At 46.6% G+C, this 16,370-nt stretch overlaps 2 protein-coding genes across 8 annotated transcripts in view; both read left to right on the top strand.

Annotated features, from left to right (window-relative positions):
* Shaker (potassium voltage-gated channel protein Shaker) overlaps positions 1-16,370 on the top strand; it is a 172,136-nt gene that overhangs the window by 46,403 nt on the left and 109,363 nt on the right. The window lies entirely within an intron of this gene.
* On the top strand, positions 6,250-15,459 carry LOC143342802 (uncharacterized). The gene is made up of 3 exons (XM_076767057.1): positions 6,250-6,711; positions 11,573-12,161; positions 13,475-15,459. Exons 2-3 carry the CDS (start codon positions 11,761-11,763, stop codon positions 13,563-13,565), a joined length of 492 nt encoding a protein of 163 aa, XP_076623172.1. The 5' UTR covers positions 6,250-6,711; positions 11,573-11,760; the 3' UTR covers positions 13,566-15,459.

Below are 16,370 nucleotides of genomic sequence, written 5' to 3'. Positions count from 1 at the left end.
AATGAAATAATTTAATTTTCATTCAACATAAAATAATATAGAAATTATTAAGCAAAATCGCAGTTCTAATAATAGTCCATTTTCTTTTTATTCACGCGCTTTTAAGGTGAAATATAATTTTTCGAGCAGCGTGCGTCGTTGACAAAAATTTTCAAGGCCTCTGTGGCTGGTTTCCCGTCTTTCTACGCCCACTCGTGAATCGTGGAGGAATTTTGGAGCTCGAAGCGTCGGCCAGTGCCGAACGAGTTCATCGTTTTACCTGGGATTCGATGTTTCCTTCTCGCGGGGCGCAGTCTTCCGAATTCGACCCAATTGCTCGGTTGCTCGGGAAATGCTGGATGAAATCTCGCGTCTCAGCGGCGCATCTAGCAGTGTCACTGGCGAATTAAGGGCGGGATATAGATAGAATCGGAAAAGAGGAGGTGGAGGCGCAGGAAAACCGATGAGCGATACGCGCCGCCGGGAATCGAACCGGTTGCTCGCGACTTCGCGATAATCGAAGATCGCGTGATTATCGGGGACGCGCCAAGTTTCGAAAAGTGTCGATAGTTTACGGTTGCGCGCGAAACGATCGTACACGACGAAAAGCACCGAGGACCACCGTCGTTTCTTTTGTGTTTCGAGCAATGAGAACGCCACGAGGAGTGACGTTTCGAGATCCGCGTTCCTCCTTTCGTAAATTGTCCGGGAATATTTTATGGCGTTCCATCCCCGGTTACTTTGTCTTTCGAGTGTCCTCGCGTAAAGACGGATTCCCGGAGGTTCAGTTCCCCTCATTTTTAATGGGCCCTCTCCGCGCGTCGAAAGTTACGTTGAACTTGTCCGGGCGTAACTTCCCCTGAATGATTAATCACGATGCACGCTGGAATGAGAGGCGCTCTTCTCGGTATGAGGATGTTGCCGCGCCGTCGACGGATATCTCCCGAGCGCAAGAAAAGGTAACCGGTTTTTTTTGCTTTCGAACGACCTCTTTTAGCCCCGCTACACGCGATAACGCTTCTTTCGCGCGCGTTTTCCAAATAACCGGAGAATTTTCCATCGATCGTCGACGATCAACGCACTCGTCGTCGCTCCTTATGGCTTTACGCACCGACGCTCAACCCTTTTCCCAACTAGACCAAACGAAATCAAACCGAGACTCTACGATAGATTTCCAATAGGTTTCTGGGAAACGAAACTTTAATCGTGGCTAGTGTTTTCGATACGTGGAATATTGGGTTCGTCCATTGTTGAATGGCAGGTTTTATAAGCTAATTAGAAAGCAAAGCTAGGCCAAACGAAATCAAACCGAGACTCTACGATAGATTTCTAATAGGTTGCTAAGAAACGAAACTTTAATCGTGGCTAGTGTTCTTTGAATATTTGATCGGAATATTGGGTTGGTTAAATGGCAGATTTTATAAGCTAATTAGAAAGCAAAGCTTCCAAACGTTCTAGTATATTTTATTCTTGAACGTAAGGTTCACCTTCGTCAATCTCGATAAGATTCGTCGTAAACTCAGAGTCACGAACGCTACGCCGAGGTCGTGGTCGGCCATCGCGAATCGAGGGTCAGTTTTCTCCATCACCTTCGCGTTTAAGCACTGTCTTGACTGTCGCATGCAACCGAATAGGAAAAACAATTCTACCGTTTGTCTCTGTGAGCTTTTTTAAAGAACTATATACATCCATTGCGTCTCGATTCGAATTTAAAAGTAAATTGGTCGAATTTAACAAGAATTCTCTTAGGCAAACGTGAATCTCGCGTTGTTAGCCAATCCCAAATGCAACGTGGACAATAAATACGTAAATAGACCGCAGAGTCCAATTTTAGATCCGTGGTTTGGGGACACAGATATTTCATACAGAACAACCTGATATAAAGATAACTTGTATCGACAAAACGGATGGGTACCAGCGTAGATTTTATTTAAAAGAAAAGTGTTTTGGCGATTTCTGAAAAATGGGAGATTTCGATGGAAGTATCTATGTTCGATATTGGTGGATATTTTCATAGAAAAATGAAATTCGACGTCCGCGTTTAATTTTTTTCACACGGTGCTCGATCTTTTGGAGCCATCGATGCCCCTTAAACTTGAGATAAATATAGAATATTAGAGAAATTAGAATTCGGTGGAAGCGAATGCACGATACCGTTCCAGGGAGCTTCTGCCATCTGACGCCGGGTTCTGGGAAACCGATAAAGGACGCTTCCAACCTTGTCGACGGCAATGCAAACGCTAGATAACAATCGTAGTATCAATGTTTAATAATCTAGAAAACAGTTATGCATTTGCATTCATTGAAAATACAGATCACAGGCTCACAAGCTGAGTCCATTGATCCACTTAAGAAACATAGTGACATAATTACATAGGTACAAGTGACCTGTTTCTAAAACTAGTTAAAAATACATTATCTGCTAAACAGACTAGTATGTTGTCATTGATAGGAGATTGCATCTTTTCGCTATGATAAGTATTAGCCAATCGATTAGCTCACTGTCGAGGGTTTCCGGTTTTATCGTTTAGAATTAATGCCTGCTACCAAACGAATCAATTTTATGCAAAAAAAGAAAAATTACGATCGAAACTAGAGTATCGATTTCCATTCGCTAGATTCACAAACACTGTATACCTATTAATTTTTCTTTAATTAAATATTTCCGCAATTTCAAACACGGTGCCTGAAACCCGTCAAAATGGCGCGTTGCGTGAATCTCGGTGTTAGGGGTAATTAAGCCTGAAGGGTCTTGAATAGCGTGGGTGGGGATGTTAGGGAAAGTGTCGAGTGAGAAGCCCAGGGAGCTTTGGTTATATTTCAGCCAATGTTTCCGCAAATCCGAGACGATAAAGGCCAGACCCTCGAGGGGATATCCGACGTTAATTCGAAACATAATCCCCCGACTGCTCGATGTCGCTTTGCCCCCCTAATATTATACTTTTCTCTCACGGATCGCCTGAACGCGACTATTACATAGAACGTTTGCTTCGCGTTGCGTTTAACCGCGCGACAGTCCGATAGATTTCACGGACGTTCATCGTAGAGAACTCGAATCGTGGGAGGAACAAACCCAGCTGGCATACGCGTTTCAATTGATTGGATAGTTTGCGGTTGGCTCAATCTTCGTGCAAGCGTCGATTGCTCTTCACGATGAACATCGTTCGGTACGTTTCATTCAGTTTCGTTGGGAATTTGGCAAGTGACTTTCTGGCAGCTGTCCTAGACACTCCATCGCTTCCGTACTGTTCCGATTGTTTCGTGAAATTACCTGCGTAATGGATCGCGCGTTCCTCGAACAGCTTTTTTTTTTACACCTTTCGAAAGAGGCTTTCTTCGTACATCGTTCGAGCCTTTCGACGAATTTCTTAAAATTGTTCTCGGAACAATACGAAACGCTCCGCTCGCTGTAATTTCCGTTTCGATGGCGGGATTCTTGCGCTGTTTCTCCACGGTTACCACCGAACACATTATCGTGTGTGTTCAGGATATTTTGTTCGAACAAACAATGTCGTGAGCGAGAATTTAATGAATACCGGTTAAGGAAAGAAAAAGGGGCAACTGAACTGTACAGTATTGACCCGGGTAGGAGATTGCCTGCTGGTAATCGCGATATTTCCCCTCTCGTGCACCCTGTGACGGACATTCTTGTGCATTTACTCTGGCTACGCGTGCTACGTGCTCCTTTGTTGATCATTATATTAATCGTCGACAGACTGACGGTTTACAGAAACATCATTCGTCGTTTTTCCCGCGATATTATTTCGACTTCACCACCGATACTTCGTCCATGTTCTTTCGACGGTTCGTAAATAATGCGACGTAATTTTAGGCGTGATTTCTTTTCTGACAATAAATCACGATGATACTTTGCGATCCCTTTAGGACTTTATTCGACGGTTCTGCATCGGAAACCATTTATTTTCTCCCAAGAATCGGGGTTAGGTTTAATAACAGCAGTTTCGTTACACTTTGCTGCCTCCTTAGGAATTCATATATTCGTCGCATGCGTCGTGCACTTTTAATTCTACCTGCGTAACAAACACGTTAAAGAATATAAGCGAATTAATAACACGACGACGCGTCTGGCTCGTTACAAGTGAGGCTACTTACTTATCTATTAAAATCAACACGTTTTTACATTCACGAGGTGCTCGTAAAACAAATCTATTCTTTCTCGTGGCCGTTTCTCGTACGAACAAATTTGAACAAAATTAAATAGCACGCGTTTGAATGATTATTTGAAATTAAATCGTGCGTCAAGGGGTTGAAATACACGTTCGATGTGTGTCAGCCTGTACGCGGGTTGTCAATGGTTTCGCCTTAGCCTTGTTAGCACGTGTAGTTTGTAACGGCCGAGAAACACCTTGATTCTCGCTGCTTTGGCACCCATTGAGAGTTACGACGCCGCCAACCGTGCAACACCGAGCGAAATTGGAACGTGTACGATTGTTCGCTATTTCCATATTTCCCCGAGCAACGCTTTCATAATTACCACATACGCGTGTACGCTTGTACCTGTGCGCATATATTAATTGCGAAACGAAAGCATCCAAAGAGCAGGGCGTAAAATAATTTCGAATATTCGAGGCGTTCTTACAAAACGATATTTCAACGTTCGATCGCCGATGTGTTGGGCCTTTGTAGAAAATTATTTATTTACGGGTTTGTACATCCTTTGAGGTAATACAGAGTACCGCTAAAGAAGTCCAGACTAATCAGGTTAGCTTAGATAAGAATACGATTAATACAATTATTGTATAATGACGTTTAAGTGTTGGAATATGGAATATACTAATTGTAGAATCTCAAGACAATTTATCAATAATCTCGACAAAATTCGGTCATAGTGATGACAAGTAACTGGAGTGAGACTGTCCAGTTCTACGGTGGTGAATTCTTTCAATACATACTCTATGTGGGTGAGATAATAGGGGAACAATACTCAAGGTCTAGAAGAACTAGAGTGTTGACATTCTTTTAATGATTATTTGTTAGGAATTTGTCTTAGGGGTGAAAGAATTGACGCATCGATGAAACGGCGTATCTTGGGGGTAAAAGTATGTAATTGGTGTCTGGTTAGATCCGAGCGTGGGTGGTTTAATCGGTAGGATCTCTCTGTATCAGCGTCGATGCGCAGAGTGTGTCGTGCATGCCCGACAAACTCGAATACTGGGGCACGGGGCATTAAACAGGTGACTGGGGTCGGCGACACGCGGCACACGGTTACGGAGCGCCGCGACGCCCTGCAGGCGGCCGTCCCACAAACCCGCCGCCCCCAGGGTAAACTTTCTGTTACGTGCCGACGTTGGCCTATACCATGTGTTACTTAGTCCCTGCCTGAAATTCAATGGCGTAGATCACCGTCGAACTGTTCAAACTTTGAGAAAGCCCATCTCGAAATCCCTCTTAATTTCAATCGCGGAATTTCCCCGAAAACAATCGGTACGACTGTTTATTAAGGTCGGCGTTTGGTTCGCTTATCGCGTCCTCGTGTGTCCACGAGACTTCCGGAACGGAAGACCAGAACAGGGGGCAGTCCCTCTAGGAAGGAACCGCCGAAACGACGCGTTGATCCAAAATGAATTCCTCGGGGGCTTTCCTGGCGACCTTCTTCGGGAATCGATGTTGCCCCTGTTAGGTCGACCCAATTCCTCGGATACGAGAGTAACACGCGACACACAGGTATGAGCGATGAAAACAAATTCTTAACGGCTGGCCCCTACGCCTTTGCAAAGGTTCGCGACACGAATGCACGCGTCGAGGAAAGGGTCAAACCGCGTCAAATCGATCTCCGATCGATTACGAAAATTCAGCCAAGCCCATTTATCCAAAGTTCAAGAATAGTTGAGATTAAATACATCAAATAAGAAGTCTCTATTTGCTTTCTCTGGTCCGTTCTCAAACACCTGTTACTCTCCATATTGAAGGGCGCATATAGATCGTGGATTTTTCTTCTAAATTCCAGAGAACGCATAATCATGATCGGTTCTAGCCATCGGGCGACCGACCTTATATGCTAAGAAACGCAAAAATTTATGCTGACTCCTTTCTAATTATTGCTTATACTTGATCAAGTAGAGAGCCCATATAACTGATGCATATAAACCAGTACATGAAATACGTCCTGTATATCGTAGAGTTTATAGCGATGATCACCATTGTAACTAGTCTCCTTTCGCGTATTTGAGATGGATGTATCTTCTGTGTAAATTATACGTAATTGTATAATCATCGTCATCGTATTCTGTCGTCGAGAAAGAGTTGTGTGACGCGTATGGTGCATCCAGAGGAGATTAGGGGTAAACCGTGTTATTTTTAAACTCGTAACGTTCCGCGATCGAACCGATCGACGTCCAGGTGAAGGCAGGTTGCAGCGGGGATCGATCGTAAGGCAAAAGTCGGGAATCGGATCAAGTCCATCGGTGGCAAACGGTCGACCGACCGGCTGACCAACCACGGATACGCCTGCTGGCTGCCGCAAGCCAGCTCGTGTACGCCGGGTCAGCAGAGAGTCAGTCATACCGACGCCGTGCTACCATTCGCGTCACTCGTTGCTCGAATCCCGAGGAACGGTTCTTCAGGAAGTCAAAGCGAGAGAGAGAGACGTCCAACGCGGACGTCAACCGAGAAGTCTGGCACGCGAGAGAATCCTGCGCTGATCGTCGCCTCTCGTGGATGCCACCCACGCATCTTAATCCGAACGTTGATCGCTCGGTCACGTGACCACGGGTGGGTAGAAGACCGCGGATCCCACCGAGTTTGACTGTTATTGGTATGAGTGTTGTCGAGCCATCTTCTTCTCAGAGTGCGTTGCAAATTGAACTGTCCTCCTCTCTAGGATCTTCTAACCACGATTCGTGTCGTTCGGACGAGTCCCTCGACACCCAGAAACCTTTGTTTCGGACCTCGCTTCGTCCAAAGTATCGTCCGAACTCTGGCAAATCGTCCCCCATCGTTCGAACTACTTTCCTTTCGATTTCAAACTCGAGGATTCGACGCGCGTGTTCGACGAAATTTTGGCGGGAATTTCCAGAGTATCGTGACCAACACCACCGTGTGTCGTTGACTTCGAAACCTCGTTTCCAAAGTGAGCTGCAAAGAACAATCAATCTCAGCAGCCGCGAGTCGACTCGCGAATTTCTAAAGTATTATTTCAGCCTGTCGTCTTATCGTACGATCGGTCGTGGCTCTTGTTTAAACGAACGCGCAAATAACGCGAGCGAAATTAATTGGCGATTCGATCACGCTTGTCGTTTGGAACCGGTGACCCGCGCGGGGCGAGATTTAAATGCGAAAGACCCTCGATTTCCCTCGATATCCGAAAATAATCACCGCCTCGTGTCGTTCTATATCGTCCTGATTAGAATTTGCGTTTCGACGGAATCCGAATGAATGATGGAAATGTCGGGCGAAGGATAAAACAACAGTAATTTCGTGTTGCATAAATGTCCTGCAAAATCAACTGTGTTCCGGTAATTTCTCCATCGTACGTAGCAGGTGTTTTATTTTAAAATATACATTGTTATTGTGAGTAACTTCTGTTCGAAAAAGTTTCTTGTTGAACGATGCAGTCAAAATAAAGCGAGTTACGATCGGCTCGTAGGTTTGGAGAACGAGGAGTAGCAAGGGGAAGTAGATAGTATATGGTCAGACATGTAGCAAGGGAAAATATACCGTATATGGTCAGACATACATTAAAACCCATATCTTAGAAACTATATTCAGGTTAAAATTAATTCACCCTTACAAAATTAACAAAATTACACGCGTGCCAAAAACTATGTACGTTTTTGCTGCCAATAGCGAATATTACGCGTGCTCTTTTATCGAAACCTCAAGCACGTGCATAATTTTACTGGAAAGCGAGCACAGTTATTGCAATTTATACTTTCATTGTCATATAAACGTACGATATCCTATGTGTAGAGGATCGAGAGTTCGGAGAAGTTTACGTTATGAATGCGGTTCACCCGTCCAGTTATGGTATGAATATATGTATAGAAGCACAATGGAAAAGATCAAAAGGTACCAATATTCGACCGGGAACTGCATACGATAGATACGAGAACTGTTTTTATCGCATTAAAAGTGTTTTTTCCAATTTTCTGCAACCGTTTAAACAAACTTTTATAAACCAGTATCCTTCTACAGGATGACTGAAAACTCTCAATAGTGAAACTTGTTTCTATTCGAGTGATCCGTTTTAAAGAAAAACATTTTGAAAATTGTACAAGTAAGAAAGTCATAAATGCAATTTCTCTATATTCGATTTGCTTGCAAAATGGTCCTTAAAATGGTTACCCATTGGTGGAACACGCCTGGTATATCGCCGCATAACTGGCGTAACAGTTTTCAGCTTCTGTAACGGTTCGAATCGTCCAGTTCAAGGGCACATGACGCGCATCGATTTCGAAATTTCCCCGATCGAGTGCAAGAGAACTATTGTATTAAGAGCCGGCGCGCACGAGCAGCGCGCTCGGAATCGAGGTTAGCGTGCCGACGAAACTGGATCCTTTCTTCGTTTTCTGGTATTGACCCGCGCTCGTGGCGCGCTACGCCCCCGCCATCTCGCGGAACGTCCTTTCACCACGCGGGAAAACAAGTTTCGGCGGGAAACCGAGCACGCCAACCGAATTTACACCTCTTCGTTTCGATCGATCGTCCCGGGCGATTCGTCCACGGTAAAGACTATATTCTTTTCGTTCTCGTTTCTGCCAAAGTGAACATCGAAAACGAGCAGCGAACAAAGCGGAACCGACCCCTACTTTTCGCGAAACGAACGATGAAACTGCAGCGATGAATCGTTGCCATCTTTCTTGGTCCCAAGAGCAACGAAAGGTGTCTTTTTCTGGGAAAACGGAGGCGTAAATTCGGTTGTGCAGACGCAAAACCCAAACAGCGAATGTGAACGATCTCCGCGAAAGTAAAACAGTGGTGTTTACGTGGTCATACGTCTTCCACACGATGGGAATTCGAGCGGACGAGACTGGACGTTCGCCAGCCCTCTCTAACGGTGCCAACCACGACCACTCTCACCGTCGCGATAGTTCGCTTTCACCCAGACCTTCCCAACTACAACTTTTCTCTCGCGCGCTTCGTTACTTGTCTCGCGGTGCAATCGTCTCGAGTACAGCAAGGAGTCGAGCTCCTTTGTGCAACTTTTGGGTCGCGATGTTGGCTGCTGGTACTCTGTCGGTTATTACTTGGATACTTCTCGTGGTGCATCCATTCGAACGCGAATAGCAACGCGTATTGTCGAGACCCCTTAGGATGTCGTTGAATGCACTGCTTGCGTCCGAGAATGCTGCGGCGGTATTGTCGGCCGGAAGGGACGTAGTAAAATCCTCGAGGCGCACTCGAATCGTATGCAAAGCGATGTCCTTGTTGGCACAAGACAAGAAACGGGTTTCACGGCGCTCGTTCCAGGGCTGCGTTTAGTTGATTGTAAAACGTATACCGAATTCGGCCCTGGCCTCTTAACCTCGCCACTCGAGAGGGCTACCATTCACGCTTCAATGTTTTTACATATTCGCTCTGCACCCCCTCCATCGACGATACGGTTCCTTTCGCTCGAATTAATCCTTTTGAAAAGCGATCTTGGTAACTTGGTATCGAGTCGGTCGTAGGTATTAAGAGGGTCTAATTGGTCTAGATTTTTAGAGTGCTCGAATTAATTTATAGAGTATCCCTTGGAGTATCAATCGCCTGGCACGAGACAAAAGTTTCCTTACCTCGTTTTCGAAGGCAAAAGTATGCACGATGCATAAGAATGTGTCGAAATAGAAGCAGCGTTCGCGTGTTGGCGAATGCTAATACTTCTACTGTTTCCACGTTCGACTGCATCTGGGCTGGAACCTGAATATGTACTGGTGCCTCTCATAGTAGACTTAATGCTATATTCTGTCCGTCTCGTGTCTTCTTTTCGGTGCTGCCACCGCGCGGTGCCCCTCGGAACCGAGTTTATTTTCGTTTAGGGGGTGGAGGAAGGCGCGGATGGCGGTTAATCGCTCCACCGTGTGTCTGCGCGAGGCCAGGTGTAAATGGATGTTCGAATCGCCCCTCGCCTCCCACCGCCCGACGGCTAGTTCACGTGTTTAACGATTAAATATTTCAGTCGTCTCCGGAGGGAGAAAGCAAAACTATCCGTGTACAGTTTAAATCTCTCAAGATTTCGCTTCTTCGCAAATATTCACTGCATGCCTATCCGCGAACTTTCAACGTTTCAAGGTCGCGTCAATATTACCCTACTTTTTAATTCAATCTTTCAATCCACCCTTCCACGTCCATCGCTTTCTATAATTACGTTTAATGGTATCTCTTTTGACGCGTCGGTATTTATTCGAGTTTCGAACAGTTCGGGTTTGAAACGTAATGAAAATTAATCGATCTCGAGGGACGATTAGCGATCAGGGGCGGAAGGTATCGAATTCGCGGATAACTAATCGGGTAAAGTTGGTACGGTTTCGCGGATTCGCGAACGTCGTTTAGTCCGTATCAGAATTCCGTGGGTATTTCCTGAAGCTGACTCGAACCTCATTAAGGACACACGGGACGCGACATCGAGCGATTCCTTGATCGGATGCGCGCGCCTCTTCAACTTGGTATCTTCGTTCAATCCGATCGGTATCGAATTGCTCTTTCCAACCACGTTGGATCTCTCTTATTCTTCGAACCCGTCTCCTTTCCGGAAGCAACTTTCTAATCAAATTTAAACGCTATTAACGGGGATCAAAGCGTATCATTAACCTTCCGAACCCCCGAGAATCTTTAACAACGAGGCAAGGCAAAGTTTTATTCCACGTTTCGAAAATGGAGATTGTTCGGGGAAACGAGGCGCTAGGGTTTTTCGAGTGCACTGTTCCCTATTCCACTATGGAAAACGAGCTGCATGGTCACCGGTCGGTAGACTCCAAAGGTAACGCAGTTACGAAACCCAGGACCGCGTTCGAGCTCTCGTAGGCCCTAGGTGAAATAGTTTTCGCGCAGGGACGAAGCAACGAGAATAAACTGAACACCGTGGAGGACACCGTAGGGTGAAAAATAAGGTTCATTTGGATCCGGCGTGTTTCGTAGATCCCGGAGATGCGTTGGCGGTACGTCCGCAAGGAAGTAAAGTCGGGGCTTTCCGTTCGATCGAAAGACGTTTGTAAGGAAAGGTGATTTTGCACCTGGTTCTTTCCGGCGTCGCGTTCTCCGGTGCTGCCACCGGGCGGTATCCAACGAAATCGCGTAGGGCGAGAGTATTCGTGGTGGTGCGCGGAGTGAGTCGGCGTGGTCGCGGAACGGAAGGAAGAGACGGTGTTTGGACATTGGTGTAGACGGTGCACGTTGTCAGGGTTCTCTGGTTCCCGCCTCTCTGTCTCGGTGATCGCTCCTCTCGCACGCCACCCTCGTTTCCCCATTCACGGGCTCGTCAGATATTTTCGTAACGGATGAGATCGCACGTGCGTGAGTCGTTGGCGAATGGGTGGCTCGACAGTGGTGTACGTGGTTTGTCGTAACGTGTAACGATAGTGGAGGGTGCATGAGGTCGAGAGGAGTCGAGAGGACCGCTGGACGGTTCCGTGAACGAGTTGTGCCGCGTCCGCAGGACATTAGACGACAGCTGGAGGAAGGAAGAGGAGGAAGAGGGACAGAGAAGGGGACGGTATCGAAGACGGAGACGGATAAAGGGATAGATAAAGAGAGAGAGAGAGAAGGCGCGAGATCGAGAGGAGCACAGCCACGGAGGCAGAGCGATAGAGGTGGAGTGAGAACGGGCGACAATCGAGGATTTGAATGGGTGGGCCGGGAGCTGGTAGGGTTAGCAGGCACGAGCTGAACGCGGTGCCAAAGAGCCACGTCGGTCACGGGGATCGGACCCTCGTAATCGGCGAGCCAGCAGCGCCAGCATCGCAGGGCTGTCGGTGTCACTCGACTCCGGAACGCGCGATCTCGGCATCCGGCCTCGTCCCCGCCCAGTTGCCGCCTTCGCCGCCGCCTCTCGCCTCGCTGCACATCGCCGTCAACAGCTGCGCTGCATTCGGCATCAACAATACCACCGGGACGCTGAACGCGGTCTTGGACGGTACCAAGGCTGCTGCGACCATGTCCTCGCCGCCCAAGCACCGAAGGGGCTTCGACCCCAACGACGTCAACGCCAACGACTATCGCCGTTATCGTCGCGTTAAGACGAGACGGTGAGTTCTTCTCTTGCCTCTCTACCTTGTCTTTCTTATATATTATACGTCTGATCGGATACCACCTGTACCCGGCTGATCCACGCCGGGCCGAGTCACGCGACCATACACCCTCAACCCCCGAGCACGCACGATCAAATACTCGGAGACGCAACTGGGTCTGTCGGACCCATCTTCAATCGCTTGTATCGCGGACTGTACTGCATGGATTCGAGCGTCTTTTTTTCGTAATCGATACGCCAACGATTTAACCTTTAATGGGATAGTGTACTTTCATAACGCAAACGTACAGAAGAGTCAAAAAAAAAGACTCACTGTTGGGAATATACATTTTTATGATTCATAGTTTATCATTTTGTTGTCTTCCGTTTCCTTGAGACCTGGAGACACAAATGGGTCTCTCAGACCCACTTTTAAGGTTGCGGTCTCAGTATTTTTTAACAAGAACTAAGGCTACTATCTTGTGGAACACCTGCTAGAACACAGGAACTTTTCTCACGCATTTTCCAAAGGTCTTGTGTGCTTGAGGGTAAAAACGTTCCTTGACAGAAGTCGTGTCTATCGAAAGACTTCAAGGTCTGGTTCGTGTCAACCAATTCGTATAAAAAGCAAACGGGTGTCTCGCGACTCGGCCCGAACGTTTTCTACCTGCCTAAACCTTGTTTTCATGTACTGCCTCGTAACCCACAAGCTGCAACCCTCCGATCCCTCGTGTGTTCGCGAGCAGAGCCGCGGTTCCGATCGTCGGTCGTTGACCGTCCGCCGAATTCGGCTCGAAATTCTATAATCGGTGTCTCTGAATAATTAACGGCGGCTCCGCTTGCTCCCGATCGCGAATATTCGGCCGCGTCGTCGCAAATCGCCGGTGACTATCCGCCTTCGAGAATCGTAACTGGAAAACCCACGTGCACGACGATGCGATAATTACGTTTACGGGGGAAACACGTTGCCCGCTTCGACTCACGTATTTTCCCGACAATCTGCCACGCTTCACGCATACACAATCGCCTCTAGAAATGTCTCATCGATCTCTATCGGTCGCCGTAATAGCGCGAGTTTACATTGCGGTTCGCTCATCGATCGAATTTTCTCCTGGAATTTCCGCGAAACTTTCCCAATCGCGACACGATTTAGTTCCCGGTTGTTCCGCATGCGATTTTCGATTCGTACGAAGATATCTCGAGGGCGGAATGCACGACGAACACGGCCGAAGCATGATCCGTGGCCCTATCCCGAACTCCTGTCCGGAAGACGTGTGTCTTCCAGCCTTTTTCACGCAGCTTCCACTGATCGCGAATGCACAATGTTCACAGAGGCTTTGTATGTACCACACCGTGGCCTTGGGCGCCGGACACAGACCTCCCCGACATCCCCCGACATATATCCATCAGCACGAGGCATTAAAAAAACATACACACAAGCTTGCGATGTTCGATGTTGGACCGCTTTACTGGTTGTGCCCCTGTCACGAACAAAATGCGACGAAAGTCAAACGAAATACGGATAATAGAACGCCTCGCGATACCTGTGCGCATCGTGGATAGAATACGTATCGAGGGCGAGCGTTACTCTCGATCGGATCGACGGGCACGACGAACGAAAAAAATCAAATAAAAAAAAAAAAAAAAAAAAAAAGAAAAAGAGCGGAATATTGGGTCTCGTCGCTCTCTCCCGATGCTTTCGAGGCTTGGAATGCGATGCAATGGAATGGAATGAAACGGAATGAAGAGCCTTGCACCTTGGACGATAAAGCTTTCACGCACTACTCGATTACCGGTAGCGTGGACCCGGGGAAGGGGCGAACGTTCTCTTCTCCATCGCGACGAGTACCTGGAATGCTTAGTTCGATGTGTCGAGCCGAAAGAGAATTGGCTTCCGCCCGTGAAACGTGCGAGGAAACGCAGGAAATCGGAATCGAAACGCTCCGGAACCTGGCCTTCGTTCCTCCCCTAGTCCCTTTCAGCCCCTTCGCGCTGAGAGAAACGCTCCACGAACGAATCTTACGAGATACCTACAATTTTTTAACCCCATTTTACACCTATTTTTTTTACAGACGATTTTCACTCGCGTCGTTTGAAAGTTTTTCTCTCGGTGTTTTGCGGCCATGAACGCGTTTGGGCCATCCTGTGTTGCTCCGAGAAGATCAAGCTTATTTGATTCAAGTTGCATGCATTGTTTTCAGTCTAAAGATTGTGCACGTCTGTGTTGGACGGATGATTTTTACGCGCGCGATTATGGTCTGCGTAGACGGAGGGTGCATGAACGCGCTACGAGGGTCGACACGCACTGCAGTCGACGCGTGCAAATCAGAAACGTGCGTCATCCACCCTCGCCGGCGGCGAATACGTTTGATAATTAATACTTCGGCGCTAAACTGGTTGATTAATTAAATCCGCTGGCGAATTCGTTTCGTACGAATTCACGCTTGGATCGAGTGCGAGTATGCTGGACGAGCAGGGACTCGTTACCGGTACCAAACCGATATTCCGATTTTTACTGATTAAATACCCATTAATACAGAAAGAGATACAAGTATAGTTACGTAACAAAGATCGAATGATATGAAGTATGAGACTGACTGTGAATAATTACAAGGAGATACCTAGTAAAGAATGGTTATTATAAGGGTTCGATGGTGTTCTATGTGAAATAATTCAGAACGAGTATTCTGGAAGGAACATTAAGTCTAAACATTTAAATGATGTTAACAGAGAGTATGTCAGCCACTTTTCTGCGGTGTTCAAGCGTGGTAAAATTTAATTTGGTTAGAACGTACTCGTAATTACGAGAATATCTATGAAAATTTCTGTTGTGGTTCTTCGAGAGCGTGAATATAGGTATTGTAGTAAGGGGACCAGATGTTGTGTATCCATGGAATGTAAAGCGTCGACAATATTTAGTTAAATATATATACACCTGTTGGTAGTTGGAATTTTGATCGTTTGGTATTTGTTGCTCTCGTTCCCCGCATCGAAGCCGAAAGTCGATACTTTTATTTCCAGAATTGTAAGAAAGTTTAATACGATTTAATCGCTATTAAATATCATAAGTCGCGCATCGAGCGCACCACACCCTTCAACTCTGCTTGTACACACGTGCGCGCGCGATCGCCTGCATACGTATAAGGCCAGACAAGAATAGGATGACGGTACCTGCAACCAAGAGTCTCCAATCGCACGATCGATCGAACATTCTCAGTCAGTTACAGGGTTCGGTAATTGGAACGCCAGACCGTTCGATAAATATGAATGAGCCATTGCTGGTCGGCCGAAAAATCTTTTTTAACTTCGAATCGACCGTTTACAGTTCTCCTTTTTAATTTTTCTCGTCGATAAAGTCGCGCGATTGAGAACTGTAAAGACGTAAAGATCGTTGAAAAACAATAATATAAAATATAAAAAAAATAGTAAATTAATTCGTCTCTCGTGAAATCGCGGGAGCCTCGTCCACCGGTAATGTCGACGGAGAACGTTTCATGACAGGTCAATATCGAACGCGATTGTCGGACTAAAAGATGAAAAGGTGCTCCGCTTTGATTTTTTTATTAGAACAGCGGCGAACGAAGCTCGATTTTCATGAGAAATATATTAACGATGGAAAGTAATATAATTAAGTCCTAAATAATCTCCATCGAAACACGATTTATTATTATATATTTGTTATCGAGGCGATCCAAGGGAAATATCGAGGACGCTGATGCTTAAAATTCCGCGTAAGCTCCCAAGATCGGATCCGTCGATCGAACCTGATCGACTCAGGTGTTATTTCCACGGGAGATTAACGTGGCGAGGCGTTCCTCGTGGCGAAGAATGGCCGATAATTGAAAATTGAACAGAAGTTACTCGCGTAAGCGACGGAAGACGGCGGGATTAATAATACAAATCGTGGCGTACAAAGTGGAACAGCGTTTCACGGGCCGACTATAGTTGGCCGCGCTGCAACAGTCGCGATCCACGACAATCCTCGCGATGCGTGACCGACTTTTTGCACAAATATAAGCCAGAAGGGGTACCGGGTGGGTTCCTTCAAAGATTTAATTTGCCCTTTGTGCCTCGAGATTGAATTTACGACGTCAGCGTCGACCGACCAGCGGTCTCGAATCCCCTGAAAAATGGAACCACGCAAATTGGGGCTTCGTTGCCTATCGTTCTCTGGATCCAAAAAGTATTTGTACGCTTGGTTATTCTCTTTTCAACGTCTCAATTACGT

Source organism: Colletes latitarsis, chromosome 6, assembly GCF_051014445.1.
Source record: "Colletes latitarsis isolate SP2378_abdomen chromosome 6, iyColLati1, whole genome shotgun sequence".
Classification (NCBI taxonomy): domain Eukaryota; kingdom Metazoa; phylum Arthropoda; class Insecta; order Hymenoptera; family Colletidae; genus Colletes; species Colletes latitarsis.
Note: the sequence above shows the minus strand (reverse complement) of the source record. Positions and strands in the feature narration are given on the sequence as shown.